The sequence below is a fragment of the Halyomorpha halys genome, unplaced genomic scaffold (assembly GCF_000696795.3).
Source record: "Halyomorpha halys isolate HHAL.00 unplaced genomic scaffold, Hhal_1.1 Scaffold1402.1, whole genome shotgun sequence".
Lineage (NCBI taxonomy): Eukaryota > Metazoa > Arthropoda > Insecta > Hemiptera > Pentatomidae > Halyomorpha > Halyomorpha halys.
Window position 1 is genome coordinate 22,492 of NW_027116499.1, and position 2,309 is coordinate 24,800.

The 2,309-nt window shown below is 30.1% G+C and overlaps 1 protein-coding gene across 1 annotated transcript in view; it reads left to right on the top strand.

Annotated features, from left to right (window-relative positions):
- The window catches only part of LOC106689592 (cytokine receptor), a 4,527-nt gene extending 3,373 nt beyond the window's left edge, over window positions 1-1,154 (top strand). Inside the window, exons 2-5 of the mRNA XM_067053264.1 lie at window positions 178-350; window positions 455-612; window positions 700-877; window positions 952-1,154. Of these exons, the coding sequence (XP_066909365.1) occupies window positions 178-350; window positions 455-612; window positions 700-877; window positions 952-1,130 (688 nt within the window). The 3' untranslated portion in view covers window positions 1,131-1,154. The remainder of the gene's footprint in view (window positions 1-177; window positions 351-454; window positions 613-699; window positions 878-951) is intronic.
- The last annotated feature ends 1,155 nt before the right edge of the window (window positions 1,155-2,309 follow it).

The following is a 2,309-nucleotide window of genomic DNA, read 5'->3' on the forward strand; positions in this document are numbered from 1 at the left end:
TGTTCACAATCATCATCAAAACAGTAATTGGTTATAAGTAATTAGTACGAGAATATCTTATCTTAGCTCCACTTGCTTTCACTGTGACGACTGTGGTTTCATGGACTGAACCTTCTTTTCTATACATACATACATAGTCATATAATTCATTGGTAATGTGATTTTTTTATTTTATAGATATGCTTATAAGTGCCATAATAAGTCAGATATTGAGGATAACTTTTGCCATTGGAGTTTAGAGACAAATCCAAGATACCGATTACCTTATGAAAATTATTATTTTCAACTTACTGGAGTAAACATGTTTGGAAGTCTTGTAAGAAACTATAAAATCAACCACTTTGCAGTAGGTATGTATGGTTTTGTTTGGTAACATTGAGATGACTGTTTTCTAAGGTCATTTTATTAGATATTGACATAAATTTAAATTAATTTTGGATTTTTTATCATTCAGTTGTGCCTCGAAAACCTGAAAATTTGAGTTCTGTTAATTTTACTTCAAGTAGTTTAACAATATCATGGGTAATTCCATCACACCTAAGAGTTTTCCCTCCAGGGATTAAGGATAAAGTAATATATCAGTCGAAGTGGGATCCGCCCAATTACTGGAAGGTTTGAGATTTGTTTATTGTTATTTTTTTAACAAGTCCTTAATAAATTTTTTTATTCTGTGTTACAAATTTTATTATTTAATTTCAGGAAGTAAATACATCTTCTGTTATAAAAGAAAGTGGAAGGCGAGTTTTAAATATCACTGGATTAAAATATGGCAATACAATATATGATATTAGGGTTTTACTTAAATCTAAAAAAGCTGAGGATGAAGAAAAATGGTGGTCTGAGCCAGCAACCATTACATTTCGCACAAAACCTGCTGGTATATCTAGATTAAACATGAGCGCTAGTTATTGTTTTCGTATTAGGTTTTTAATTATAGCTTATTATATTTAGTACCAGGAATGTCCCCCAAAACAGATGTTGGCAGTTTTGAGTGTAAGGCTCAAGAAACATTTCGTAATATTTATATTTATTGGCAACAAATTCCTCAGTATGAAGAAAATGGAGAAGATTTGGAGTACAAAATTTTACGGATAGAAGAATTAATTGGTTCTAAATGGATTGAGAGGTAATTTTCTTTAAACATTTTTCTTGTTAATATATTAGAAACCTTGTTATTGATAACAAATTAACCCATTTCTGCCTAGTGGTATATTTCATATTTCTGGATTGTAAATTATTTCGGATAACAAATGCACAACAAATTTACTTAAACAATTACAAAATTATCTTTGAAATTTTTATAACAAATATAAAATGGTACACATTAAAACAAAGAATGAGAAATAAAATATTAAAATAATATTCAGAAAAAAATATATTTCTGGAAAGAAATGGCTCATCAGTATGATACGACAAGGGAGAGGAGTGAATAATGGGGAAAAAAACAACATGTTTTTGTTGTCGACAAGACACTATCTTTCTTTACATTTATTACTATTGTTTGGCCATAAAAATACTACATATTTAGTATACTTATTTATAATTAATACACTGATACACAGTATTCAGTGCAAAACAATATCTACTCTCCATTCACATTTGCTTAAGAGCATTCAATATTATTGATGCTCAAATATATTTCTTGAAAGAATTGTGATTCCTTTTTAATCATAATTTCATCTCTCGATCAGGTGATTAAGCTGCTTATGACCTTTCTGACTTAACCAATGCTGTTGTCAATTTCTAATTTCTCATGTTAAACCCCATAATATTTCAGAACTATAATTTTTTTCAATCGATAACAACAATATGATAAACATGGGTAATAAAATAATATGTAATATGTAAATGTGTAGATCTGTTTATATACGTTACAACTATATTGTGGCGATTTTTCAAGACTTTCTTGTTCTTTTAGTCAAGCCCTACTGTGAATAAATAACACTGTTTTGAAAAAAGACAACAGGACATAGGTTCAAATTCGATACACCTAAATTCATACATTGGGAGAAAAACAATTTCAAATGAATTCCAAAAGAAATGATCACCTTAGAAAAATATAAGAATCAGGGTATTAAGAAAAAATTAGATTGTAGCGACACCGCTATTTGTCTATGCTGTAACTACTACAGCCACCATAACTGCTATCTATAGCCTGGCATAACACAACCTACCAGCTAACACAGGAACTACTACTGTTGTCAAGAAAATGTCATATATTAGTATTACTCGTAAGACTCCTCCTGCCCATTCATCTCCTAACTACCCACCTAACCTGTAGGATCATGCATTGTCGAGGCCTTCTGGTA